General features: G+C 43.4%; 1 protein-coding gene across 1 annotated transcript; it reads right to left on the bottom strand.

Moving 5' to 3' along the window:
• Positions 1-37: 37 nt before the first annotated feature.
• On the bottom strand, positions 38-24,523 carry kin (Kin17 DNA and RNA binding protein). The gene is made up of 13 exons (XM_072471040.1): positions 24,349-24,523; positions 21,336-21,430; positions 18,853-18,896; positions 16,733-16,855; positions 16,160-16,341; positions 13,652-13,700; positions 11,938-11,995; positions 7,912-8,029; positions 6,868-6,918; positions 3,300-3,368; positions 1,305-1,404; positions 1,087-1,187; positions 38-454 (listed from the first exon to the last, which is right to left on the bottom strand). Exons 1-13 carry the CDS (start codon positions 24,460-24,462, stop codon positions 392-394), a joined length of 1,167 nt encoding a protein of 388 aa, XP_072327141.1. The 5' UTR covers positions 24,463-24,523; the 3' UTR covers positions 38-391.
• Positions 24,524-24,741: the final 218 nt, after the last annotated feature.

Below are 24,741 nucleotides of genomic sequence, written 5' to 3' on the forward strand. Positions count from 1 at the left end.
TTTCATAACTGCAAAATAGGCACAATTGATCACAAAATGAAAATAAAGTTTTTATTTGTTTTCTGTTCAAATATACAAATTAAGACTTGACCAATGCTCAAATCCTTAAACTATAACACAAAACGTTTAGATTGCTTCTAGTAATTATATTAGACAAGAAACATAATGCATACACCCATCTGCCGCGTGCTTGAAAATAATGGAAAATGAATCACATTCTTGAGGGAGGTGGGGAAGCAGAAAAATGCAAAATGTATATTGAAGTTAGAGGTGAAAATGTTTTAAAAACCCTGACACAGTAGAGTTTGTGTTGAAAAAGAAAATCAGTGGACACCAACATGATGCTTTGAGCTGTTAAATATTTCAGACTTATAATGCTTAAGATTGCTTCTCATGCCAATTTTGAAATATCTTCATACTGTACACCTTCGATCTTCCGCCCCTGCAGGATTCCCTATGAGGAAACGAAGATTAATCATCAATCTGTAGAAAATCCCCGAGACAGAAAATTCAAATTTAACCTAGAAAAACTTGCCAATTCAACAAACAGGAGGGATTTTTCACGTCATCGCAACATTTTGTGCCTGTTCAATTTAATCTGCAGGGGATTGTTGGCTGTCGAGTACAGAAGTGAAAAATCCTGCATCTTTTAAAGGACCACTGAAACAGCTTTGATAGGTATGATGCTGTCTGTAAAACTACACGTCAGCAGCAGAGTAACTTCAGGATTCCAAAATCAGTGCAACGTTTACATTTCTTTTTCACTATCCTGGCCTCGTTATGAATCAAGTTCTTTGCGAACTGTTTATTTTAGTGTTCATTAACTCATCGGTGTCTGTAAACAAATTAGTAGCTCAATGCAATTTATTTAATGTGTACATGTCACTGAAGCAATGGACGGTTCATTGAACCATAGAATCCCTACACTGCAGGAGACCATTCTGCCCAGTCTACACCGACCCTCTGAAAGGGCACCATCCTACCTAGGCCCACTCCCCCTCCCTTTTTCCCTGTAACCCCTCAATCCCACCTTTTGGACTGCAGTTTATTAACCCCTTTCCCTACGGAAGGAAAACGTGTACTTACAGAATCTATGATTATCGTGGCACTGAAGTTTTTCTCATTTATAGAATCCAGAATGGCCTCGCTTCCTCGGTAACCACCGTTCACCACCAACAGCCTCTTACCTAAAACAGCAGGGGTTTGATAATAATGTTTCAGCAATTACCATTAAGGGCCAGTTTTCCAAAACTATCAATCTTCTGCGACAAATATAATAACTAGTAAAGAAACGTGGGTTTTACCAGGTGCTGGAATAACCGTCTCCAAATGAGTCTGGTCAACTTTCAGTTTGTCTCCAGAATCAATCATTTTAATAATGGCAGTGTACTTTTCTTGAACTTCCTGTAATGTGAGGTGAATCGTACTCCATTAGCACAGTTTTTTCATTCAGCTTACGTATGGAGATGCCGTCGTTGGACTGGGGTGAGCACAGTAAGAAGTTTTACAACACCAGGTTAAAGTCCAACAGGTTTGTTTCGAATCATTAACTTTCGGAGCGCAGCTCCTTCATCAGGTGAATGAAGAGGTGGGTTCCAGAAACATATATATAGACAGAGTCAAAGATGCAAGACGATACTTTGAATGCGAGCCTTCAGTCTTTACAGATCCAGAGAGAGGGATGCTCGCAGGTTAAAGAGGTGTGAATTGTCTCAAGCCAGGACAGTTGGTAGGATTTCGCAAGCCCAGGCCAGATGGTGGGGGGTGAATGTAAGGCGACATGAATCCAAGGTCCCGGTTGAGGCCGTACTCATGTGTGCGGAACTTGGCTATAAGTTTCTGCTCGGCGATTAAATGTTTATATATATATATATTTACACGTCTATATATATGTTTCTGGAACCTACCTCTTAATTCACCTGAGGAAGGAGCAGTGTCCGAAAGCTGGTGATTCGAACCAAATCTGTTAAGACTTTAACCTGGTGTTGTCAGACTTTTTACTGTAAGAAAGATGTGCATTTATCCACATTATTGTGTGCCTTTCACAAGACACCGTACAGTGCTTAATGCGCAGTCAATTATTTTTGAAGTGTAGTCATTGTAATAACAAAGGGAACGTGGCAACTAATTTGCACACAGCAAAGATCCCCAAATAGCAATGTAATAAATGATCAGAATCTTGGTTTCAGATGTTAGATGAGGTATAAATAGTGGTTAGGATTCCAGGAGAACTCCCTGCTCTTCTCCAAATACCACCACGGGATCCTTTACATCAATCCTGAGGGGAAAGATGGGGATCCTGAGGGGAAAGATCGGGGTTCCTGATTGGGTCAATGCACCCCTGACAATGTTGCACGCCTTCAGTATTGCAACCTAGTGTTGGTGTGGGTTGTGTGCTCGGGTTTCTGGAGGGGATCTTGAACCTGCAGCCAACTGACTTAAAAGGAAACACAGTGGTTAGCACGGTTGCTTCACAACGCCAGGGTCCCAGGTTCAATTCCCGGATTGGGTCACTGGCTGTACGAAGTCTGCACGTTCTCCCAGTGTCTGCGTGGGTTTTCTCCGGGTGCTCCGGTTTCCTTCCACAGTCCAAAGATGTGCAGGTCAGATGGATTGGCCATGCTAAATTGCCCTTCATGTCCAAAAAAAGGTTAGGTATGGTTACTGGGTTACGGGAATAGGGTGAAAGTGTGGATATAAGTGGGGTGCTCTTTCCGAGGGTCGGTGCAGACAAAATGGGTCGAATGGCCTCCTTCTGCACTGTAAATTCTATGATTCAATTGCTACCACTGACATACGCAAGTTCTTGTAAACAGCTTAGCAACAAATCAATTCAAGCCCCATCAATTCAACAAAACTTGGATCATCCGCTAGAATTCCTTTTTGGAAGCTGGCGTTTAGTTTTGCTTAAACAAGCCGAAATGCAATTGCACACTTTGAATTGGTGGTTCAGGAGATTAAGTCATTGATCCAGCAGGATAACTAGCTATTTTATCTAGAAATCCAGCATCCAGCAGAATTTATCACTGCAGCTCAGATATGTAGGTTCAGATTGGATGGCCAACAGGGTCTTTTCTCCCTCCAGCATGATATGGGAAAAAAGGAGGTATTTTCACACTGATGAGAATTAGGTGATCCAAATAGATCAAAGAGTTATAAAACTGTCTGGCAAAGGACTGGAAGACTAAAATTATTTGCTTCTTTCCCTTATTCGTTTAGTAGAGCAGCAAATAATCGAGGTTGTACAGCACAAGCTTTGCAATTAACAGCTCAATCATTTTATGAAGTCCTTTTCTTACCTTTATCACTGCTTTCTTCTTGTAATATTTTTCACCAAGTTTCTTGGTTATTAACTTAACAACTATTCCCTGATAAGATGGAAAGAAAATACTTATCAATTGAATTATCAAGAGCCCCTTTTGCATGGCCATTTTACCACATGCTTAGACCACGTACTTTACAGATAAATCAAGCACACATTCCATCCATATTTATCCAATCAACACGATTTGCAGAACTATTTTCACAAAATATTGCAGATGCTGTAAATCTGGGAAAAATAAGCAGACAATGCTGGAAACATTCAGCAGATTAGATCTGTGGAGACAACGGTTCTGATGAAAGAACTGAAGCATTGGGCGAATTCTCCCACCCCACCCACGGTGGGTGCATTGAATCCAGCGGGAGCCAAAAAATCAGAACGCCCCCCAAACCAGCGTGAAAAGTTTGAAATTCTCCCAATTTTCCCGCTGCCTGGCTGCACGATCACCATTTGCATCTCACGAATGCTCATTAAAACAGCTGCACGCCGGAATCTCATCAGACTTTCCAATCTCGTGCCATGCCAGCATGAAATTACGGCGGCCTCAAACATGTTTGAAAATGTGGGGCATGCACAAGACGGATCTCAGTTCGCAAGGTGCTTTTGAGGTGAATGCAACATACATAGTCTACCTGCTGTAGCGCAGCGCCACTCCTGTTACGCTGAATAGCACTGTACTGGGGCAGACTGGCTGGTGCCCCCCCCGCTCCATACTCAGCTGGTCTCCATGGGCAGCAAAGCTGCTGGACTCCCCTGTTTCACTAACTCGGATCAGTTCTGTACCCGGGGTTGGGGAGTGCTGGACAGCACTGTGCCGCGGGATTCACGTAGCCTCCACTTCAACCAATCCAAGTTGGTGCGCAAGGCGAAGGAGGAAAAGGCGTCAGCATGCATAACTCTAGGAGGAGGCACCATCTGGGAGAGATGGCCGGGGGAAACCGAAGCAATAATAGGCGGCTGATGAAGGGAGGCCCAGATAACGGAGGTGACTCACCATACTGAGGGTTTATCGTTGAAGAATCTCCTGCTTACAAATGAGTGGGAAGCACTGCTGGGCTTGCTTGCGATTGTCCAGAGACCTCATATATCATATGCCACATTCTTCGTCAAGACCAGACACCACGTGCGGTTGTAGGCTTCCCTCTGCAAGTGGCTTTGAAGGTGACAGCAGCACTTGACTGCTTTGCCTCTGGGTCTTACCAGGGATCTACAGGGGACCTATACATGCTTCTCAGTTGGTAACTCATCGCTGCATAAAGTAACCAATGCCGTTTACAGGAAGGCTCATCATTGTCAGGTTTTCTCTGGATGAGGATAGTCATGCTCAAAGATTTGCAGCTACCTCAGGCTTCCCATGAGGGCAAGATGCAGTAGACCACACCCATTAATTCCCTGGCAGCAGCTCCTAATGTTTATAAACCACAAGGGCTATCGGTCCATCAATGTGAACTAGTGTGAGCATTGTAAGCATATCCTGCACATCTGTACACATTACTCTGGGGGTTGCATGACTCCTACATCCTCAGTCACATGCAGGTGCCTGGGATGGGTGCTGAGAGATGTGCTACCCGCTTAAACACTGGTTGGAGACTCCAGCGCATCGCTCTCAAATTTGTGCCAAGAAGTACCTAACCCTAATGCTGCTCACACCGTCACATGCTCCCTCATAGAGACCATTGGCCTTTGGAAGATGCCAAGCCTGCTCAGATGGCTCTCTGCAATACACACCAGAGGGGGTTTCTTGCTTGATCACAGTTTGCTGTACCGTGCACAATCTGGCTATGCAAAGGGAGAGCCCCAGCCACAGGATGAATTGAAGGAGGCTGAGAGCTCATCGGAAGATGAAGAGGTGCAGGAATTCCGGGGGGCTTCTGAGGGCAGTATGAGCGGGCTGATGGAATGGAGGAGGGAAGATGTGGGAGACATGCCAGTAATAGCTGATAGGTCCCTGGAGTAAAGTTAAGTTAGGTCATCTGGAAATATCTCATCTAGGCCTCCAAGCCATTCCCGATCATCTCAGGGGATAGCTGAACCGTCACGGAGACGACGGGTCCTGCAATCACACATGGGCGTTCTGACCTCATGGCTTTCTAGGATTTGACCTTAGTTGTCAACTTAAAAGTCCACAGAGGAACAGCAACTATGTGAGTCAAAGTTTGAAACTTTCAATGCCATCTAATGATGCAAACATGGATGCAAATGAGATGGCAACCAGCCTTGGGATTTCATCCTGAAATGCACGTCTTGGGTTCAGACACCAACAGTGTGGATACCCATAGGCTACTAGAGTATCATTGCTGATGTGCTGCCCTCAATCATTGCTGTCTCTTGAGGAATAAGGGTTCAAAACTTACCCATCATACACTCCTAATAAAGATTTCAACACATCTCCTGACAACACACCAGTTCTCCGGAGACTGGGTGCACTGAGGTTGACATCACATAAATCTTCATCTTCCAATGGGACACTATCACTGAATGAGAGGATGGCTAAACCCCGAAATAAGAAGATTGCAAAGTACAAAATCAAAACACTTTCAGTTGACCAGAATATTTACATACCCATTAAATGAGTTTTCAATAGTGCAATTTATTTAGTGGTAGCACACCCATAAACCAGGGATGATGTCAACACTTCTTAACTTTCCTAACCCCACCACTGCGCCTTGGTCAGCCCAGCAGAGGTGGGAGCAAGTAACTTTGCTTCTATGTTCCAAACATCCTGCAAAGTCTGATGAAAACAGGTGGGCTGGAGACAATGAGATGCATGTGTTGGACTGGTATTTAAGTATGGCGCCGGAACCTTTGATCCCGCTGACCGACGATGGGTGGATGAATCAGCTCTCGATCGGCCCGATACACACCTGTGCATAATGAATAAGCTTCAAAGTTCAGAATAGGGTGCAGGTTGCCGTCATTCTGTCCAATGGGTAGGGTGCCACCCAAGCTGCTTGCACTTAGCCACAAAAATGGAAAATTCCACCTGTCAACTCGGTTTTTCTCCACAGACACTGCCTGACCTGCTGAGTGCTTCCAGTGTTTTTATTTAACATTACTCAGCACTCTTGTGTTGAGATCCAGTCCTACCCAACATGCTGCCCAAGGACCAATCTCAGCACTACTGTCATGAGTTATGGGTTATCAACTTGCCAAATAAGTAAAGATAATTAGGGAACGTTCCACAGGCAAGCAGACCATGAATGGAGACCTGGAGAAACTTATTCGTAGCTCTGCTAAGGACCATTGACAAGCTATTATTTTATTGTGACTAAGTTGAAACCCATTTCTTCTATATTTCCAGATGTTCACCAGTTTTTTGGAGGATGGCATTCCACAAATTCATTTTTCCATGTATATCGCTGGTCTTGGGCAAAGGACAAATAGGTTGCAAGTGGCAGCCGAGCTGGTTTATAAGGAACTGCATTTAAAATCTTACACATGAAAACAACAAGTGTTTTTAAAAAAACACTCCATTTTAAGTTGGCCAGAGGAATCTGTAATTATACAAAGAATGTTTAAGCACAAGAATTACTTTTTGAACTTACAGTGTGAAGCCAGTATTCTCGCCTGAGGCTTCTCTTTTTCTGCTCCTCGAACTAAACATAAAAAAAGATATTCTAAATTATGATTCTAAACTCAAAACTAATTCACCCTGCTACTTAAACCCTCGGGCTAAGTGAAAAATAAATGCAGCAACTTGGGGAGACCTTCTAACCGAGTATACTGAAACATTCTGGAAGTGTCCAGATTAATGTTTAACAACGGAGGGCAGCTGGCTTAGGATAGATTCCCACATTCACTTGCAGATTCCAATCTAGATCATGGGTAGAAAGCTCAGGGAGGGCTGAAGGGCGAGAGCTAGAAAGGTTTCCAGTGTGGATGAAAACAACAGGGATGTGGTCACTTCAAGGCAAGTAGCTGTAGAAGAGAAAAACTTTTACAAGTTTTTAAAAAGGTTCAAATTTTATTCTGGGCTGTTTGTCAAAAGTTGGAGAATGAGAGAAGTGGGGAAAGAAATATCAGGCAAAACAAATGAAGTGAAAGGAACCAAAATGCAGAGAGGCGTGACACAATATCCGGGAGCAAGTAACACGCGCAGCACATTACCAACCACTTGTGATTCAAGCTCATCAGCCTAACATTCCTAGACTGCTGCTCCTCATCATCATAGTGGAATTACCATAGCCAAACCACTTTAGGGATTGTGGCAAACATTGTAGTGTCAGAATCCCCCCTTCTGAACAAGTGGCAAAAACAAAAAAATGCACAAGAACATTCACAAAGCATTTGTTAAAATACTCAACCGATCTTCCTCTGTCCCATTGATTAACCACATCCGACACAGAGCCACTTAAGGAGTAAATTAGTTGATAAAAAGCTTGATCAAAGAGATAGGTTTTAAGGAGTTCCTCAAAGGAGGAAAGAGTGGTAGAGAGGTGGAGAAAATTAGAGAGGGGATCCCCTGAACTGAACTGCGGAACGTTCAAAGTCGGGAATAATGGGCCACAACATATCCAAACATGTCTGCCCTTCATTCAAACAAACATTCTGAACTACAAAAAGGTCAAATATGTACTGTATTACTCTACCTCCATAATCTCATCCAGTGCAGATTTCTTCTTTTTGTCCTTTGTATCGGAAGAAGTGTGGCCCAATTCCTTTCGTTTTACTGAAGCTATTGTTTGCAATGGACTTGGTCCCAGGGTGCTGAAAAACATGCAAGGCATGGCTTGAATATTCTTTTGTAATCAATTAGCTGTCACCTCTCCACTCCCCAGTTTCTCGGCCACACTTCAGCTCAGTGAGTTGGAAATTAGACTGTGGACCACACTGTGATTCAGAATGATTTTAGTTGACTCTCCTGCACAGTGAGGACAAACTGTCAATATTTTCTTCATGGACTAGAATGGCCCTTCCAAATGAAGAATTATAGAATCCCTACAGCGCAGGAGGCCATTCAGCCCATCGAGTCTGCACCGACCCTCCAAAAGAGCACCCCACCCAGGCCCCCTCCTCCGCAGCCCCGTAATCCCACCTAACCGTTGGACTCTAAGGGGTGATTTAGCATGGCCAACCCACCTAATTTGCGCATCTTTGGACTGTGGGATGAAACCAGAGCACCCGGAGGAAACCCACGCAGACACGGGGAGAATGCGCAAACTCCACACACAGTAACCCAAGCTCAGAATCAGACGCAGATCCCTAGCTCTGTGAAGCAGCTGTGCAAACCATTGTGCCACCGTGCCTCAAGACCTTGTAACAAATGGAAAAATGCCCATCTAGCTCACTCAACAAATTGTTGGCATTTACATTTCACATATCTCTTCCTGTCTCAGTTGTACTCTAAATCTGAACAGCCTCACCACATGTCCAATGAACATTTGAATAACTGGAATAGAAACTTCATTCACTGCATTGAGTTTACAGAATGAACTCACCTGAAATTGATGAATGATACTGTAACTTACATTGTGAGAAAAGCTACAGCTCATGGAATAAAAGAGGCAGTAGCAATATGGTTACAAAATTAGCTGAATAATAGGAAGCAGAGAGTAACGGTCAGCGGATATTTTTCACGGCAGGAAAGTTTGTAGGGCTGTTCCCAAGGGGGACGGTATTGGGACCCTTGCTTTTCTTGATATATATTAGTGACCTAGATCTTGAAATGCAGGGGGCAATTTCAAGTTTGGAAGTATTGTAAATTGTAAAGAGGACAGTGTAGAACTTCAAAAGGACCGTGGGCAAGTTAGTGCAGTGGGCAGAGGTGGCAAATGAAGTTCAATGCGGAAAAATGTGAGGTGATGCATTTTGGTAGGAAAAACTTGCAGAGACAATATAAAATAAGGGGTAAAACTCTTAAAGGGCTGCAGGAGCAGAGGGACCTAGGTGTATATGTGCATTGATCAATGAAGGTAGGAAGAGCAGTTAATAAAGCAGAAAGTATTCTGGGCTTTATTATACAAGGCACTAGTTAAACCTCAGTTGGAGTATTGCGTACAGTTCTGGGAACCACGCTAAAAGATGCATGTGAAAGCATAGGAGAGACTGCAGAAGAGGTTCACAGAAATGGTCCCAAGGACAAGAAGCTTCAGTTACGAGGACAGATTGGAGAGGTTGGGACTGTTCTCCTTGAATCATAGAATCCCTTCAGTGTAGGAGGTGGCCAATTTGCCCATCGAGTGTGCACCGACCCCCTGAAAGAGCACCTCACCTAGGGCCACGCCCCCACTTTATCCCCGTAACCCCACCGAAACTTTGGACATTAAGGGAATTTAGCATGGCCAATCCACCTAACCCGCACATCTTTGGGCTTGTGGGAGGAAACCCACGCAGACATGTGGAGAACATGCAAACTCCACACCGACAGTCACCCAAGGTCGGAAGTGAACCCAGATCCCTGGCGCTGTGAGGCAGCAGTGCTAACCACTGTGCGACCCTTGGAGAGAAGAACGCTAAGAGGAAGTTTGACAGAGATATTCAAAATCATGAGGGGGCTGGACAGAGTCGATAGGGAGAAACTGTTCCTGCTCGTAAAATGATCCAGAACGAGAGGTCACATATATGAAGTGATTTGCAAAATAAGCAAACGTGATGTGAGAAAAAACTTCTTAACAATTAGGGCAGCACGGTAGCATTGTGGATAGCACAATTGCTTCACAGCTCCAGGGTTCTAGGTTCGATTCCCGGCTTGGGTCACTGTCTGTGCGGAGTCTGCACATTCTCCCCGTGTGTGCGTGGGTTTCCTCCGGGTGCTCCGGTTTCCTCCCACGGTCCAAAGATGTGCGGGTTAGGTGGATTGGCCATGATAAATTGCCCATAGTGTCCAAAATTGCCCTTCGTGTTGGGTGGGGTTACTGGGTTATGGGGATAGGGTGGAGGTGTGTACCTTGGGTAGGATGCTCTTTCTAAGAGCCGGTGCAGACTCGATGGGCCTCCTTCTGCACTGTAAATTCTATGAACAATCAAGTGGTTCAGGTCTGGAATGTATTGAAGTGTGGTGAAGGCAACCTCAATCGAGGCATTCAAGAGGGCATTAGAAGATTACTTGAATAGAAGCAATGTGCAGGGGTACGGGGAGAAGGCAGGGGAATGGCAGTAAGTCATGATACTCGTTTGGAGAGTCGGTGCAGATATGATGGATCAATTAAGACAATAAGAAATAGGATCAGTAGGCCATTCAGCCCCTCAAGCCTGCTCCGCCATTCAATAGGATCATGGCTGATCTGACATTCTTGACATCCACTTTCCTGCCCCTTCTCCGTAACCATAGATTACCTTTCTGATCACGAATCTATTTATCCCAGCCTTACATATACACAAGGACTCTGCCCCGACAGCTCTCTGTGCCAATGAGTTCCAAAGACTCTCAACCCTCTGAGAGAAGAAATGTCTCCTCATCTCAGTCTTAAATCAGCACCCCTTCAGTCTGAGATTATGCCCTCTGGTCCTAGACTCTCCCGAGGGAAAACATCCTTGTAGCATTTACCCTGTCACACCCCTATATGTTTCAATGAGATCACCTCTCATTCTTGTAAACTCCAATGAGTAGAGTTCCAACCTGTTTAATCTTTGCTCCAAAGGCAGTCCCTCCAAACTAGGGATCATCCTAGTGAACCTCCTCTGAACCGCCCCCAATGAAAGAGTATCTTTTCTTCCAATAGGGGACTAAAACTGCTCACAGAGCTCCAGATGTGGTCTCACCGCCTTCTGCACTGTGATAAATCTGTGATTTTACTCCGCTTCGTGAAGTTCACATCACGGTTAGTTATTCAGAAGTAAAGCAGATCTTCATCCACCACAAGACTGAATGAAAGTTCTAATGACTGGGTTGCTCTGCTATTAAAATGTCTCCTAGTTGTTAGCATAAGAGCACAGTTATATAATTAACGACATGTTCACTTGAGTGGGGGTTCTGAGGTGGGTGGTGGTGGACGGGATTGTGGGGAAACGACAGAGGAGAAGACAAAGAAGAAGAATAACACACAAAGGTTGAATTGAAGAACTGTGGCTATCGTCTGCCTTAAGAATGTTGTTTCAGAGGCTATGCTGCCAAGCTGCCTGCCCAGCCAGGAGTGATACAATTGTGAAGATCAGCATTCCAATTCAGAGAAAGAGGGCTATTAAAAACATGGACAAATGACATAAATTGCAAATATTTATTAAGGAAAACATAAAACAAATGACCCTAAAAATATAATCTAGAAGGGCAACATTTCTTTCGCAAAATGTATTTCCTTTCTTCATTAACAGCTATTTTACCCTCAAGAACCGACTCAAAAAGCCGGGAAAAAAAATCAAAATATTTTATTAAGTCTTCAAGGGGAGGGCAACAAGGTGGCACAGTGGTTAGCACTGCCGCCTCATGGTGCTGAGGTGCGATCCTGGCCCTGGGTCACTGTCCCTGTGGAGTTTGCACGTTCCCCCCCCCCCCCCACCCCCGGTGTCTGCGTGTGCCTCACCCCCACAACCCAAAAGATGTGCAGGCTAGGTGGAATGGCTACGATAAATTGACCCTTAATTGGAAAAAAAAAAATTGGGTGCTCTAAAAAAAATGTTTTAAGTGTTCGAGGGGCGTGTTACTAAATTATAACAAAACAGAGGGAACTGTTCCTTACCTAGATTTAGGAGCAGCTGTTGCTGATGAACTTTGCCCTTTGTTTAAATTAAAGGCAACTATAAACAAAAGAAAGAAATTAGACTTTGATTGTATATGGTTTTCCAAGTGCTGGAAATATGTTATATAATTTAACCCTCCTAATTAATGAGTCAAACCTCAAAAGCATCATAAAATATGGGTAGCTTTCATGATTAATCTCTTTTCCAACAAAGTCATAAAAACATTAATAAGAAAAAACACATACTAAAGTAATAAACTTGCATTAAGCGTATAACTTTGCTGGAACATTTCAAACAAAATGGTTCTGAAGGACATTGAAAGTTAATCCAAAAGTAATGCAAATCAACTCCTCTCGTTATAATTAAGGTGTAGCTAGCACATTATCAAATTAAGGGGAACAATGATCTGGATGGGAGGGAGATAATTCATTCAATATTTATTTGAGGAATTAAAAGCCAGAAAATTAAAAATGCTTCAATCCAGGAATAACTCATACAGAATTTACCTGAAAGTAGCCAATAAGCAATGAGAAGAGATGGACAAAGAAAACTGTTATTAAACAAAAGAAAGAAGTTCTAATTTCAACCTCATTTCAGCACAGAATGTTTCGTGCCTGCCCCTTGGGCATTTACTTTGTACCACTACTAAACACATGCAATGATTACACAGCATCACTTCTTGCATTTAAGAGCTAAACCAAAACATGTTGCAGTGATGGAGTACATTTAACATAGTAAAACATTCCAAGGCAGTTCACAAGAGTGCGATCAAACACAATTTGACATAGAATAGCAGGAGATGCTAAGCCAGCCGTCAAATGCATGGCTGAATGTTTTAAGGAGCATCTTAAAGGAGGACAGAAAGGCAAACCAATTAGGAAGGGAATTCCAGGGTCTACCGAACTTCGAAACATCTCATTTGAAAGGTTTTATTTAGGACCGAGGCGAGGAGGAATTTCTTCATTCAGAGTGATGAAATTTTTGAATTCTCTACCCAAGGCCACTGTAGAAGCTCAGTCATTGACTATGTTCAAGACAGGGATCGCTGGACTTCTTGATACTAATTGCATTGAGGGACTATGGGCACACCGTAGGAAGATATTGTCGAGGTAGACAATCAGCCATGATCTAGTTGAATGGTGGAACAGGTTTGAGGGGTTGAACAGCCTACTCCTGCTCCTGTGTTCCTATCAAATGCAGCCACTGATTTTTGAGAAGAAGCCATTTGGTGACATTCGAATGCCATAGTTAGTGAAAATACAAACAGCGCGATTGGATTATCGGTGGTTGAAGTACGATTTTCAGATGGCCCAGGAAGGAAACATAAAATATGAAGATTTGATAGGTATCAGATAAATGGAGTCAAAATAGATTCAGTCAAAATGAATTCAAATTTGATTCTTGCAAAGGCAGCATTAGGGACGATACTATTGGACTTAATAACATTATGCTAGGAAGGAGAAAAATTTGCCTTTGCTCCTGCTCTCAATTATTGTGCAGTAACTTCTCAAGGACTGCATGCTTATGTAGACACAGGTGGAGAAAAGAATTGTCACAGCAACTCCTGTACGTTCAGGGAAAGTAGCATTCTTGATGGGGAGTGAGAAGCGATTAAAGTTTCAGGTTACAAAGATGTGCGAGAGACAGAATGAAGCACAATACTTCATGAAGTCAGAGAACAAAAATAAATCTTCACACACTTCACAAACGTACCTTTTTCTTCCTCATTTTCCCTTTTCAATTCTGTAAAAACTGGAAGCTCCTAAAAAAAAGTAAAATAGTAAGCGCGTTTCTTACATCAAGAACTTGCAACTGTATAGCACCTGTAGCTGAGCAAAATGTTCACAACTATGTTATGAAACAAAACCTCTCACACAGCCACATAGGGAGACATTACAACAGATGACCAGTGGTATGGTAAAGAGGCAGGTTTTAAGGAGTCACTCAAAGGAAGAGTGGTAGAGAGGCAGAGATTAGGGCCTAGTCAGCTGCCAATGCTGGAACGATTGTAATAGTGGGTGTACAAGAGTCCCGAATGACACGGCACAGATACCACGGAGGGCTGCAGGAGTTTACACAGGTAGGGAGGAGCGATGCCAAGGGGCAATTTGAAAATAAAGATGAGAAGTTTAAAACGGAGGCTTCATTTAATGGATAAAGAGGTGCAACATAGGCAACAGGGTTTTGGATGACCGTAAGCTTACGGAGGATGGAAGGTTCAACTTGGGAGAGCGGTGGAATAGCCAAGTCAAGAGGCAACTGTGAACTACCAATTGGATGATTCGCTAAAGATATGCAAAATGTGTAACTAATTGAGACTGTATTGAACATTCTACTTTGAACCACACCTAAACAAGCTGCACCCCTTAAAGGCGGCATAGATTCCAAAGCTAAAAAAAATATACGTCGCTTTTATATTTTCCATCTGCGGGCAGCACGGTGGCGCAGTGGTTAGCACTGCAGTCTCACGGTGCCGAGGTTCCAGGTTCGATCCCGGCTCTGTGTCACTGTCCGTGTGGAGTTTGCACATTCTCCCAGTGTTTCGGTGGTTTCACCCCCACAACCCAAAGATGTGCAAAGTAGGTAGATTAAACACGCTAAATTGGCCCTTAATTGGAAAAAATGAATTGGGTACTCTCAATTTTTAAAAAATATATATATATTTTCCATCTGCAATGATGCAAGAACATCATTCCCCCTCGCCCCAACATGTTGGTTCTAAGTTTACTAACTGATTTATTGATGGTGTGTTTGCTTATTTGATGAAAAAGACCATTCAACTCATTAGTGAGTCATTACCTTCAGGAATAGAGGATTAAGTAAAGCAAAGAAAGAGAAAATTGTAGAGGAAAAAAGAAAAAGAAAAGTGCATTGCGACAAGCTAACATTGTGAGGTGTACTTCAGGTCGGTTGTGAAAACATCAATAGCTGTTTTATTAGTTTCTCAAAATACGATCTGTTTCAGATAATCAAGTGCTTCTTTCCTAAGCAAGGTTGAGTGCACTTCTCCTGATGGAGAATAGCAAAGCAAACACTTACATTAAAATAATGAGTTACTGGTACGACAGATAACATCAATGGATTCAAGTGACAACATTTCCGGAGAAATGTGCTCCTCACTAGTTCTCAAAAGCTAAAGTTAGATTGCGCCGTTAATACAGTGAGCAGCTCAAGGGTTTTCAGGTGCAAAAGAAAATGGAGCAATAAGCAATAATAGGGCAATGAGAAGTGATTACAGAGATATAGGTGAAGAGCTAGGTTTTGTAGACTTTTGAAGGTGGGGACAGTGGAACATAGCAACGATTTAGGAAGACTGTTCAGAGTGAAGGGGCAAAACAGTTGAAGACTCTGTCACTAAGAGTGGAGAAGAGAGGGGGAGAAGAGTGGAGAGAAGGTTAGAGCCAGGTAAGAGGGTACATAGCTGTATACATGGAGATTGCATGGTTGAATGGGGAAAGGCCATGGAGGTATTTGTCTTTGGCAATGAACACTATGAACACATCGCATTGTGGGGTGGCATGAAGCCAATGAACATCACGGAGAATAGAATCAATGTGGTGTGGAATAAAGTATAAACAGTGGAATATTGGACAAGTTGGAATTTATGAAAAAGTAGAGTGCAAGGTGCTTGGAGGGGGTCCAAGCTTCAAAGAAGCAAATTCGCACTGGCAAATGCATAGGTAAGTGTTTCAGTGGTATTGGGATGAAGTAGAAACATGCTGCAGAGGTGGAAATATCTGATCTTGGTGATGGATAGAAAGAGAGGCTGGTAGCTAGGCTCAAGATTAAGTAGAACCTTAAGGTTGCCTGCCATCTGGTGCAAATGAGGGAGATGGATTGGAGGATTTGGGGTGTGGATAGGGACACGGTTACAGTATAGAATTTTAAATAGGTGCTTTGGATTTGACAATGTTAAGTTGATGTTGAACAAATTGCATGTTGCACAATGATAGCTGTGGAGCCGAAAGTGATAGCTCCAGGAGTCAGAGCTGCTGTTGGTCTAACATATGAAAGCCCACTCGTGTGCCTAGGGACAATAAGTAGCTGAGGAATAGGAGAGAGCACAAGGATGGAACCCTGGAGCACTTGCAAGCTGACCATGCCAGGACCAGAGAAACCACTGCAGAAAATGTGCTGGGTGCTTTGGAACAGGTAACATGAAAGTGAACCACAAAGTAAAGCACATTAATGATTCCTCAGTGTGAATAATGAATGTTTTACCTCCTCTTTCCCTTCTTTTCCTCTCCTAACTAGTTCTTCAATAAACTTGGCATTTCTTTCCTCATCGTCCAGCTCTTGCTTCTTCTTTTTCTCCATCTCTTGTTGTCTACAAATAGTTTCGGGATCTCGATCAATGTATTGAATGTACCAGCCTTTGGGTGTTTCATCTACTTTGCAGTGACCTGAAATTGAAATGAGGTGAACTTAAGCTACGGTGATCAATTTGTGCAAGCTTATGTTTAATAAGTACAACTGCCTGAACAATAATTTAAAACACGTGGATCTCAAACAGCTCAGCTGGTCACGGAGACTTGGTACAAAATTAAATATGATGGGGGCTGCTTCATTATAGCTCGCTTGTCTCAAGCTATGATTCTTTGAATAAATTTCAGCTAGACTCTAAATCAGTTCTAATGCACTATTCAGTCTTTGCAATCTCCACTTCTGTGTAAAGGTGGAGAAACCTGATCCATACAACACGGATTGTGAAACTAATGCTGGGAACAATTTTAAAAATTAACTGAGGGTATGGGGAGAGGCAAGAATAATTAACTCAACACAGATATCACTCACCTTCTCTGCCTAGCCACTTGGTGAAGTCGGTCAGTGTCTCCCACATTGTTGCATTCATATGAACATGCTCCCGGTGACTGATGTACTCATTGTAGATAACATTGTTGTGAACACGTTTGGTTCCTAAAATAAATTAGGTCATGTATCTTACTATTAGAAGAAATGAATATTGTAGTAACAGAAATCATGCTAATATTGGATCTATACGACAAGGAAGACATTAAAATAGAACTCCAATCCCATAAGGGTGACACGGTACTATTATAGGTAGCATAGGGGCCGGTTCTGCTCAATTGGCTAGACAGCTGGTTCGTGGTGTAGAGCGAGGCCAGCAGCTCGGGTTCAATTCCCGTACTAGTTGAGGTTATGTATGAAGGCCCCACTATCTCAACCTTGTCCCTGGCCTGAGGTATGGTGATCCTCAGGTTAAATCACCACCAGTCAGCTCTCCCCCTCAAAAGGGGAAAGCAGCCTGTGGTCATCTGGGACTATAGTGACTTCACCTTTACAGGTAGTAGCTAAGTGGTAGCATCTAATTTTCCACTCATTCCTGGTATTCTGTATGTGGAAAGATCCCAAATGCAGATAAATTGGTGGAGGTAGACAATAAAGAGGAAATATCCTTCACCATAAAGGCATTGGTGGACTATCAGATCAGAAAGGAAGTTACTCCTGGTCATTACTCAATAATGGCATTGACAGTACTGTGGGTAGGTGATTTACACATTCTCTGAACTACAAAATATTGTTTATCTTGGGAACACTGAAAAAGTGTAAATGTCCAAGTTACATAAAGATTAACTGAACCAGCATTTACCTCATATTTTCTATAGCTCATTTCTAACATCAGCTCTATACATAGAGGAAAATCATAGGAATCATAGAATTTACAGTGCAGGAGGAGGCCATTTGGCCCATCGAGTCTGCACCAGCCCTTGGAAAGAGGGCCTACTCAAGCCCACACCCCACCCTAGCCCCGTAACCCAGTAACCCCACCTAACCTTTTTGGACACGAAGGGCAATTCACCATGGCCAATCCACCTAACCTGCTGGTTTAGCACACTGGGCTAAATCGCTGGCTTTGAAAGAAGACCAAGGCAGGCCAGCAGCATGGTTCAATTCCCGTACCAGCCTCCCCGAACAGGCGCCGGAATGTGGCGACTAGGGGCTTTTCACAGTAATTTCATTTGAAGCCTACTTGAAATGAAATGAAAATCGCTTATTGTCACAAGTAGGCTTCAAATGAAGTTACTGTGAAAAGCCCCTAGTCGCCACATTCCGGCGCCTGTTCGGGGAGGCTGTTACGGGGAGACTTGTGATAATAAGCGATTTTCAATTTTAATCTCAATCTTTGGACTGTGGGAGGAAACCGGAGCACCCGGAGTAAATCCACCCAGACACGGGGAGAACGTGCAGACTCCGCACAGTGACACAAGCCGGGAATCGAACAAGGATTCCTGGTGCTGTGAAGTAACAGCGATAACCACTGTGCTACCGTGCCGCCCCTCCACTGTGCTACCGTAGGAGAAAGGAGGGAAAAAAGACTTTGTCATCATTCTGTCAAGAGGCCGCATATTGCCAACTAACGTGAATGAGCTGAAAAAGGTTGCCATGCCAGCTATGTTAAATTTCTGGGAACAAATGAAGCACTATTGGAGAAGCTATGGTAATCATAGAATCCCCTGCAGTGCAGTAGCAGGCATTTCAGCCCAGAGTCTGCATCAATCCTCTGAAAGTGCACCCTACCTAGGCTCACTCCTCTGCCCTATCCCCACCTATCCTTTTGGACGCTAAGGGGCAATTTAGCACGGCCAATCCACCTAACCTGCACATCTTCAGACTGTGGAAGGAAACAGGAGCAGCCAGAGGAAGCCCATGCAGACACGGGGAGAATGTGCAAACTCCACACAAGGCAGTCACCCGAGGTCGGAATCGAACCGGGTCCCTGGTGCTGTGAGGCAGCAGTGCTAACCAATGTCCTTATCAATATAATCTTCTAAAAAAGACAAAAGTCAGCCAGCATCAACTACTGATCAAATTTATCAGCAGCTCAGTTAAAATTTGAATTAAAACTATATCTAAATAGGTTGTTCACAGCATGAAATGGACCACAAACTCACCAAAACGTCTTCTAAGTAGTTCAAGAAATTCATTGCGGAATTCTCTGGATGAGGAAAAGAAATTGTGTTCAGTATTCCACCATAATACTGTCGCATTTGACATCAAAATGCCAACACTGCAGAGTTGTAGAATAGATACGCATAAAGAGAAGGAGGCAGAATTTGGTCCATTTTGCTTGTACCTGCTACCAAATTGTTCCATTTCCTGATTTTTGTTAGCCTTGCAAATGTTTCCTTTGTTAAGGAGAGATCCAATTATCTTGAAGTTACTGCTCAATCTGCTTCCACCAACCTTTCAGGTAATTCATTCTGAATCATAAACAACCTGCTGAGTAATTCTCATCTCACCTGGCATCTATGTCGCTTACTTTACTTCCGGGTAACATAGAACAGTACAGCACAGTACAGGCCCTTCAGCCCACGATGTTGTGCCGACCATTTATCCTAATCTAAGATCAACCTAGCCTACACCCCTTCAATTTACTGCTGTCCATGTGCCTGTCTAAGGGTCGTTTAAATGTCCCTAATAACTCTGACTCCACCACCTCTGCTGGCAGTGCATTCCACACACCCACCCCACTCTGTGTAAAGAACCTACACCTCTGACATCTCCCCTATACCTTCCTCCAATCACCTTAAAATTATGTCCCCTCGTATGGCAGCATGTGGCGCAGTGGATAGCACTGGGACTGCGGCGCTGAGGACCCGGGTTCGAATCCCGGCCCTGGGTCACTGTCCGTGTGGAGTTTGCACATTCTCCCCATGTCTGCGTGGGTTTCACCCCCACAACCCAAAGATGTGCTGGTTAGGTGGATTGGCCATGCCCCTTAATTGGAAAAAAAATAATTGGCTACTCTAAATTTATTTTAAAAAATAAAAATAAAATTATGTCCCCTCGTGACAGCCATTTCCACCCTGGGAAAAGACTCTGGCTATCCACTCTGTCCATGCCTCTCATCACCTTGTACACCTCTATCAAGTCACCTCTCTGCCTTCTTCGCTCCGGTGAGAAAAGCCCTAGCCCGCTCAACCTTTCTTCATAAGACATGCCCTCCAGTGCAGGCAGCATCCTGGTAAATCTCCTCTGTACCCACTCCAAAGCATCCCCATCCTTCCTATAATGAGGTGACCAGAACTGAACACAATATTCCAAGTGTGGTCTAACTAGAGTTTTATAAAGCTGCAGCAAAACCTCACGGCTCTTAAACTCAATCCCCCTGTTAATGAAAGCCAACACACCATATGCCTTCTTAACAGCCCTATCAACCTGGGTGGCAACTTTGAGGGATCTATGTACATGGACCCCAAGATCCCTCTGTTTCTCCACACTTCCAAGAATCCTGCCTTTAACCCTGTATTCAGCATTCAAATTCGACCTTCCAAAATGAATCACTTCACATTTATCGAGATTGAATTCCATCTGCCACTTCTCAGCCCAGCTCTGCATCCTGTCAAATGTCCTGTTGTAACCTGCAACAACCCTCAACACTATCTACAACTCCCCAACCTTCGTGTCATCAGCAAACTTACTAACCCCACCCTTCCACTTCTTCATCCAAGTCATTTATAAAAACCACAAAGAGCAGACGTCCCAGAACAGATCCTTGCGGGACACCACTGGTCACCGACCTCCAGGCGGACTACTTTCCATCCACTACCACTCGCTGTTCTCAATCTATGATGGGTAATGACACTAAACAATTGCATTGCTTTGAAATAATTTATGAATTGAACCAACACACCCATGAATCCTATAGCTGCAGCACAAATTATATATTAGTTTGGCATTTGTCTGGAATCTGAGGTCACCCGTAAGGGGCAGTTTCACACTGACAATTCAGCTTATCGACAGTGTGTTAGACCAATGCAAAGCTAGATTTTGGAACTTTAAAAGTGACATTTTAAATAGACCTTTGGACTGTCTAATTTTCTCGCATTTCATACTTTGTTAAATGGTGGTGCACATCTTTCCCCAATTAGAGGACGGTGCTAAACATGCAATGTCACAGTACGTTAAAAGCAGGCACTTGAGCGAAATCAATTCGATGTGTACAAAAACTACTTCCAGTTTCCAGTTCACTTCAGGCTTATAAGCAGAAGAGTGTGAGAAAATAAGAAGCCTCAGGTTGAGGAAAGTATGAGTGTAAACTTGATGTGACGGATGTCCTCTCTGCATGTTGTAAGACTATGATATTACATTAAAATTTTAAATAAAAAAAATACATCATTGCGATATTAAATCTAGACCCCGTTTTCAAAATGATGGTCCTGGTAATGTTGGGGATCCTTTTACAGAATTGTAATAGAGCAGGAAAGAACAAAAAACACTGAAATAAAGGAAGTTGGTAACATCAAGACGTCTGGGGGTGGGGGAGGAAGTGAGAGAGACAGCGAGAGAGAGAAAGAGAGGCAAAGAGTTTCAGACCATAACATCACAGCAGGCACATTTGACCAAGGATCATAAAGTGTCACACTGTACATACTCTGAAAAGTAGTCCATGAACTGTTGTGGGTTCTCTGATGCCAGCAGAAGCTGTCGTTGGTGTGATTCTGACATGCAGTGACATTTGAAACCATTCTGGAATATAACATCAATCATATCAATATTCACGTATCTACATACTTCAGGGAAGAAAAGGCCACTTGTCCATCTAGCCGGACCATTCAATTATCTGCTTTCTTTCTGGTGAATTGCAAATGCAAAGATCTGGGGTTGGATTCTTTGCTCTGCCGCGCCACATTTCCGTTTCACCCCGCCGGTGGGACGCACCGTTACGCCGACCGGTCAATGGAGTTTCCCACTGGGCTGCCGGCAAAATGGAGCTTCCCGACAGCGGAGAATCCAGCCACTTGTCTTTCTTTCTGGAACTATCTGAACTGGCAGCTTGCCACATCATTCATACACTGTCCATGAGGTCTCCTCTTTGTCGAGCACGGAAAACATTCCAGAATAAATAAACCTTTTTCATAGCACAATCTTTTAAAATTTCGTACAAATCTTGCAGTCCTTTCTTGAATCTGCTTTAATATCCATGATAATACCATTTGCAGTATGAGGAATCAAAACTGGACTCAATTCATTTACGTTCATACTCAGTTGGATAGAATGTTAAGATCACTCTTTTGATTTATGCTGTTGTGCAATCTTATATTTTTTGTTTGTTCCTCTACTACTTGGGACATCGGGTTGTTCATGCCAGCAATCTCTCGTTATCCAAGGTTTTTCCTTCTCCGAAACCTCTCCCTTCATTATTCCTACTAAGTATTTTATGTTGCCCAGTCTCATCACTTACATCTATCTATGATAAACTGCTCCAGCTCACAAACTCTATCTGTATACCTCTCTGGATCTGTGTACTGACTTGATACAATCACTCATAAGTAGCCACAACTTTCATGTGGACGATACTTTACATTTTGACACCTTTGAACCGATTCCAGTCCAAGTCTCCAAGTCATTTGTAATAATGAACAGTAGTGGCCTTGCAACCAGTATAGCACATCACCTAGTGTTTCTGATAAAGTCCTTATAAGCCCTCTCCCTCTCCAGTGCCTCTATACTTCTTTTATAATATGGCAACCAGAACTATATACAATACTCCGTGTGATCTAATGAAGGCTCAATATATAACTTCTCTATTTTTGAATTCCATCTGTCGGAAACAAACCCAAATATTTGATTTGCTTTTGTATGGTGTAATTGACTTGGGTCACTATTCTCAATGATTGTGTATTTGTACTCCCAGAACCCTAAATTCTACTATGCTATTTTGATTCTTATTTTCTAGGAAATGGGACTTCATTACTTTTCTCACCAAAATGTGAAACTTCACAGTTCCGTGTTGAAATAAAATGGTCAATTATATTTCCACTCTGTAAGATTATTAGTGTTGTCTTGCAATTTGTTGCAGTCCTCAGCAATGAATGTCCCTCCCAATTTAGTGCCATCTGCAAAGTTAGGAGATTCTATCTTCTCATCTTTTATGGGATCTTGGTTGTAAGATCTTGCCATATTGACCCACATAAAGAATATAATTATGTGAAATTTCTTTCTGAGATACACAAAAAAAATTACCCAAATACGGTCTCCAATGCTTTCATTTTCTAAGACTCAATTCTCTTAATTTGATACTCTCTTGTCAAATTAAATTCATTTATTGCACGAGACTGAACTCTGTGCTAATCTATTATATGGGAAAAGTTAAATGTAGTACAATTCAGATAAGTATTGCCAACTGTCGCATTACATGGTCAGCAAATTAATCAAAATGAACTAATAGATTTGTCAAACAATCCTGACAGTCTTTCCCCTATAATCTATATCCCCAAATCTGATATTTTATTCTCATTCTCTTCAACTGACTGTACACCACCTTTTCCATTCAAACACTCTTTGACTTAGGCGATGATACAAGAAGCACATTTGTGAGAAGTTAAACCCGCCACCTGATATTCCGTTCCATTGAAATCAATGGATTGCACAGGACATACAACAGGCAAAAAGAGCAATATTGTCCATTGTGCATGCCCACCAAGTTGAATTTCACCTCCCCTTTCTCTTAATGTCTTTTTACACACATCCTTGTTTTGACATCACTAATCACCCTGCGCATCTCACCGGCTGTCACCATAGCAGTGGCACTGTCGTTGCCACTTTGTCTTATATACACTTGATCAACCAACATCTACTGGTGTCTGGGATAGAGAAGTTTAATGATTCATAATGTTTCAAATAAGAAATTCATCCTCATCTCGGTCCTAAATGCTTGTCCCCTTATGCTGATTGCCAAACATTTTCTTAGCAACAACCCTGTCAAATCACTGACGAATTTTCATCGAATGGTATGAACATCGGTTATACCGCCCACCTATCCTGTGGCTCCCCCTCCACCAAATAAGCCAGCATTTTAAAAAGAATTATCCAATTCTCTTTGCAAGCCCATCACTCGCAAAATTCCTGGTTCTTAATCTCCGGCTGCGCATTTTAAAAAAGGGGCTTTTCCTCACATCCACTCCTGTTCTTTACGCCCCCAGATCCCTCTGCTCCTGTGACACCCCTTTGGGATTCACAGCTGCACAGTGGTTAGCACTGTTGCTTCACAGCTCCGGGGTCCCAGGTTCGATTGTCGGCTTGGGTCACTGTCTGTGCAGTGTACCCGAACAGGCGCCGGAATGTGGCGACTAGGGGATTTTCACAGTAACTTCATCGCAGTGTTAATGTAAGACTACTGGTGACAATAAAGATTATTGTTATTAATGTTTGGAGTCCAATCTGGCTGTCCAGTGGGTGGGGGGGGGGGGGGGGGGTTACAGGCCCAGTTAACTCGAGCTCTCCGCGGTGGACCGGCCCCGCTCATCCCTGCGGCAGCCAGCCAGCCCTCCCTCTCCTTTCCTTGGCCGAGGCCCCGGGCTCTCCCGAGAGCCTGCCACCCCCCAATCCTTTCACCGGGACAGCGGCTGGCAGCACGCTCGCCCTGACCGGCTTCGCTCGCTCACCTCGTCCCGGCACTGTTTCTGACACATCTGGCAATACCATCGCAGCTTCTGCAGCCCCTTGGACTTGATGCGGTTGGCGATCGCCTTGGGAGTCAGAAACTCAGCTTTACCCATCTCGGCGGCGAAGGCCCAGCTACACAAAACGCGCCGACGTCACCGGTCCCAGTGCACTGCGTAATACGTCATCACGCTTCCCCACCCCCTTCACCCACCCGCCGTTTTTTTTAAAATTCCCTCGATCGTACTTTTACTCTTTTATTTTGTTGTTGGCGTCGGATAATTAAACTATTGAGAGATTATTCGCAGATCTATGGCGCGCGGATAATTCCGTTGGACGGAAAGGGGAGGGGGCTGATCGGGAGGAATTGACTTTCTGGGAGATGTGGTCCGCTC

Source organism: Scyliorhinus torazame, chromosome 13, assembly GCF_047496885.1.
Source record: "Scyliorhinus torazame isolate Kashiwa2021f chromosome 13, sScyTor2.1, whole genome shotgun sequence".
Taxonomy (NCBI): domain Eukaryota; kingdom Metazoa; phylum Chordata; class Chondrichthyes; order Carcharhiniformes; family Scyliorhinidae; genus Scyliorhinus; species Scyliorhinus torazame.